Source organism: Gymnoscopelus microlampas (assembly GCF_963454915.1).
Source record: "Gymnoscopelus microlampas genome assembly, chromosome: 3".
In the NCBI taxonomy this organism is placed as follows: domain Eukaryota; kingdom Metazoa; phylum Chordata; class Actinopteri; order Myctophiformes; family Myctophidae; genus Gymnoscopelus; species Gymnoscopelus microlampas.
The window spans coordinates 51375931-51380930 of record NC_139940.1 but is presented as its reverse complement, the minus strand read 5'-3'; the positions used below and the strand labels follow the sequence as shown (position 1 = coordinate 51380930).

General features: G+C 49.1%; 1 protein-coding gene across 2 annotated transcripts in view; it reads left to right on the top strand.

Moving 5' to 3' along the window:
- Window positions 1–4615, top strand: part of LOC311042288 (uncharacterized protein) — a 7551-nt gene extending 2936 nt beyond the window's left edge. Inside the window, exons 2-6 of one of the 2 annotated variants that reach the window (XM_084052934.1) lie at window positions 964–1508; window positions 1976–2051; window positions 2656–2734; window positions 2859–3045; window positions 3165–4615. In XM_084052934.1, the coding sequence (XP_083909060.1) occupies window positions 969–1508; window positions 1976–2051; window positions 2656–2734; window positions 2859–3045; window positions 3165–3431 (1149 nt within the window). In that variant the 5' untranslated portion in view covers window positions 964–968 and the 3' untranslated portion in view covers window positions 3432–4615. The remainder of the gene's footprint in view (window positions 1–963; window positions 1509–1975; window positions 2052–2655; window positions 2735–2858; window positions 3046–3164) is intronic. The other variant, XM_084052933.1, reaches the window with a different exon arrangement.
- Window positions 4616–5000: the final 385 nt, after the last annotated feature.

Sequence of the window (5000 nt, the reverse complement as noted above, 5' to 3'; positions counted from 1 at the left end):
CTCTCTCCCTCTCTCCCTCTCTCTCTCTCTCTCCCTCTCTCTGCACCACCACAACCCAGTTTCACCTCCTAGTATCATAGCAACACGGCCCAGTTTAACCTCCTAGTATCATAGCAACACGACCCAGCTTGACCTTCTAGCAACACGACCCAATGTAACCTGCTATTACCATAACAACATGACTCAATATAACCTCCTAGTATCATTGCAACACGACCCAATTTCACCTCCTACAGAATACCAACAACATGACCCAATATAACCTATACTGTATGTTAGTATCATAACAACATGACCCAATATAACCTATACTGTATGTTAGTATCATAACAACATGACCCAATATAACCTAGTACCATAACAACATGACCCAGCATAACCTTCCAGCAATACGACCCAATATAACCTCCTAGTATCATAACAACATGACCCAATTTGACCTCCTAGTACTCTGATCTCCATTTCCCAACTACAGTAATAGGCTCTATGCACAGCAGCCATATTGGAAGGAAATTGGGCCTTCACAGGTGTTACCAATGATACTAATGAAGGCTCTGTTCCATTTAGTGTAGCACAGTGGTACTCAAACTTTTAAATTTCAAGGGCTCCCATAACTCTGAGAGTGTACAAATGGAACCAAATGGACCCGTTACACACCCGTAAGGGGCCATTTGGAACCCCCTCAAGGAACCCCTCAAGGGTCCCTGGACCACACTTTGAGACCAGAATGGAACAGAGCCTTAATTAGTGATATTGGTAACACCTGTTAAGGAAGTAAGGAAGAAGCCCAATTTCTTTCCAATATGGCTGCTGTGCATAGAGCCTATTGACTGCATGATGGACTGGATGTGATTGGAAGTGATTAGAAGTGATTGGATGTGATCAGTAACAGATAGTGATTGATTATGTATTATTATTATTGATGTATTATTGACCATATGTATTATTGCTGTGTCTCCTCAGCAGCCATGCAGACCCAGAGCAGCTCTTCCTCCCAAACGTCCTCCGACGCCCTGAGCTCCGACGACAACTTCCTGTTGTCCAGCGACTCCGAGCAGGCCGAGTCCGACGAGTCCGACGTCTTCCTGCCAGCCGGCCCCGCCTCCTCCTCCTCCTCCGGCATCATCATCGGAGGAGGAGGAGGAGCCAGCAGCGGAGGGGGCGGGGCGACGGCGGTGGACAGAGGAGGCGGGCGGGTGGGGTGGCGGGCGTACAGCGTCTCGGTCAAGGAGGAGGAAGTCAACGAAGGCGCCTCGGACCGGTCGTACGGGTCGCAGGGCAGCGGCGGCGGTACCTCCGGGCACCACAGGGGCCAGCAGAGCAGCGGCTGCAGTACCTCGGGTCACCACAGGGGACAGCAGGGCAGCGGCGGTGGTAGTACCTCCGGTCACCACAGGGGCCAGCAGGGCAGCGGCTGCAGTACCTCCACTCACCACTGGGGCCAGCAGAGGAAGGACACGGCTACCCACAACGCTAAGACCCACGGAGACTTACTGTTCTCCCAGAAGGTATAGCCTACCGATACATGATTGATCACTGATCAATGTTATCAATGTGTGATAGAGCTAGGATATTGTAGGGATCGCTGCTTCTCAAAGTGGAGGTCCTTGAGGGGGTTCCGTTTTACCAATGCAAAACTAAATAAAAGAATAACATAAACTCCAAAGAGTTAGAGTTTATGTTGATCCAAGTTCAAAGAGAATGTTTTAAAGGGGGGCGGTCCTTGACATGGAAATGTGTGAGAATCACCAATATAGATGGGTGATAGTTCCCACTGTCCTTCTGGGCAGATTCTGTGTGTTTGTTCATCAAACGGAAGGACAGAGAGCCACAGAACGGATGAAGAGATACAATAAAACATCTGATATGGACAGAGTGTCTTAACGTGATACTAGTGGTAACCTCTCTCTCTCTCTCTCTCTCTCTCTCTCTCTCTCTCTCTCTCTCTCTCTCTCTCTCTCTCTCTCTCCCTCAGTGTGCTGAGTTGCAGGGTTTCGTTCGGCCGTTGCTAGACTTGCTGAAGGGCCTCAAGAGAGGACGGTTTGACCGCGGTGAGCATCAAACCTTCATAAATGTACAATCTAGGCATTTAGCAGACGCTCTTTATCCAGAGCGACTTACAGTAAGCAAGGTAAACACATACATCAAATGCATGGAGACAGTGTAGTGCCTCCGTAAACTAGGATCACAGGTAAACCAAGAACCTAGCATCAGTCTAAACAATATAATATATTAAACAATAAATAAAAATTGTACATTGAAGCTAGAAAGTATAGGATGCCAGGGAAACAAATGAACCTAGAATCCTATAGTTTATATAGTCATCACACCCTGCAGCTGCAACTAGACAGACAGACAGACAGACAGACAGACAGACAGACAGACCTTGTTTAATAATGTGATAGTTTATGATATGTTAATATGATATGAGTACAGTTGGTGTCCATGCTGCAGTACCGTGGTGGTGTGTATTGACCGAGACTATTGATCCAGTCTGCTGCGTCTCTGTGTGTGTGTGTGTGTGTGTGTGTGTGTGTGTGTGTGTGTGTGTGTGTGTGTGTGTGTGTGTGTGTGTGTGTGTGTGTACGTGCGTGCGTGGTTGCATGTCTACACATAGTATCAGTAGATGCTGACTCTGTGGTTTGTGATTGACAGGTCTGAGCAGCCTCCAGCAGACGGTTGCCATGGACCGAATCCAGAGGATAATTGGGGTCTTACAGCGACCCAACAGTGGGTAAGAACTGAACCGAACAATCAATCAATCAATTAATCAATCAATCAATCAAGTCCCTGGTTGATTTAGCTTTTACTCATCATGTATCTCTCTCTCTCTGTCTGTCTTTCTGTCTGTCTTGCAGAGAGAAGTATCTCAACACTATCCTGAAGGTGGAGACCATGCTCAAGCAGTGGTTTCCTCAGGTGCCCACAAACTCCGCCCTCTCAGCGTCGTCAGTCACGCCCCCCGACCTTTCGCAGCTAGGCGGCGCACCAGCCAGCCCCGCCCTTCCTCACAAGCACAGGGACCAGCGGCACATCCCCGTCAAGGTGAGAAGGACGCCGCAGGTTCGATGCCTGCGCGGCTGCACCAGCCAGTGCTATCCACATAACGGCTGATGAAACGACAAAGTTGACGTGAAGGTTTGTGTTTTTGTGTCTGTTCGTAGAAACGCAGGCTGAGCTGGACGGGAACGGACCCGCCCTCCCTCCCCGCCTCCCCGGTTCCCGCAAAACGACTTCACGGCTGCGGAAAGGAGGATGAGGAGGAGGAGGTGGAGGATGAGGAGCATGAGGTGGTGGAGGAGACGCAGGAGAGGAGAGAAGGAGAGACTCTGTCGTTGGAAACGGACCCGGGCCGTGATGGACAGACAGACCGGACAGAGAGGAGTACAAAGGAGGAGAGGACAGAGGAGAGGAGTGCAGTCCATCTATAGGCTGGTTCAGGGCTCAGAACCCAGCCTAGAGGCCCTGAAAGGCCCTGACACACTGCAGGCGTTATCAACTCACCCGTTGTTTACAATGGCTGCAGTCACCCCGGAGGCATCAATTGGACGCGTCTGTTGCCGTTGGAGTTGGAGCAACGCAGAAAGCTGACCTCTGTTTTATTTCTACGCGCATCAGTGACGCTTTCAGTGTGTTGCAGCCTTAACGCGGACCCATGTGACCGACCGCCCCACCCCCCCCCCACACACACACACACACAATGGTATCCCACCCCTCCGCCAGCGGGGACAGTCAGTGCCATCTCCTCCACCATGGTCTCTTATGAAGCCCCTCCTCCCTCCAAGACCAAAACACGCCAGTCGGGGTTGGCCAGGCTGTTGTTGTTGCTGTTGCCAGGCAACAAGCTGCCTTACGCAGGACGCCAACAAAGAGCCAATGATGTCTCAGCAAAGCAACGTGTCAGGGGGCGGAGCCAGTCTCCTCCTCCAATCACGATCGAGCCTTCTTGGCGCCGGGTTTCGGCCCCGCCTCCCTTTCGGAGCTGACACTGCACAGAGCGTGCTCAGATCGGGCGGACTGGTTGTGGACACTGTGGACAGATTTATATGGATCATGATTATTATGAATTATACCAGGGGTTTCTCAAAGTGGGGTCCAGGGACCTCCAGGGGTTCTTGAGGGGGGGTTCCAGCTGGGTCCCCACCGGTAAATGTTAGGAACCAGCAGTGAAGGACCCTTACAGGTCTTTAACTCTGAGACAAATGGAACCATTTCGTTCCATTTGTACACAGTTATGGGGGTCCTTGGCCTTATACTGCTTACCAAATCAGGGGGTCCTTGAAGTTAAAAAGTTTGAGAACCACTGATTTCTACCACTATGATGTCATCCTAAGACCACATGTATGTAATGGTCACTTTTTAAAAAACGGTTCTGAAATGATAATCATCATCACCATTATTCCATATTTGCACAGTGAGTTCTGGAGCTGAGAGAAACACTTAAGCCAAGAGACACTGTTTACAGAAATCTATTGATTGGTTGAGTTTATCGAGTCATCTGATTGATATTATGAACAGATGAGAAATGTGTGTTGCGGAAAAAAAACAAAATGTTAAAAATGAGTTTGAGGAGTCAGAATATAGTTTTTTGGGAACATTTTTGGGAACATTGTAGCTTTTTCTCTTAAAGGAAATACACCCCTGCAAAACCAGGGCTGGATTTTCAAGGGGGGATGGGGGAGGGGGTTTGATAATATCGCAATTTAACAATCTAGTGTATGATAGAACCTGGGGTCCATATTTTGGGCAGATTTTTTAATTTCCAAATTCTTATTATTGGCTGACTGAGGGGTGGAGCATCGGAGTGATGATGTCACCCTGGTCTGCAGATACAAACCAAGAACAAACAGTGACTCAGCGAAGACATTCTGTACTTTTAACGAGGAAAACAGTTTGGAGGGAAAAAAAGATGAATGTCTCCGTGTAACAAACACACGCGCGTGCGAACGTGCACAGATGAGCAGCATTTTGTTCAAGGACATTGAGGAGGGACAAGGACA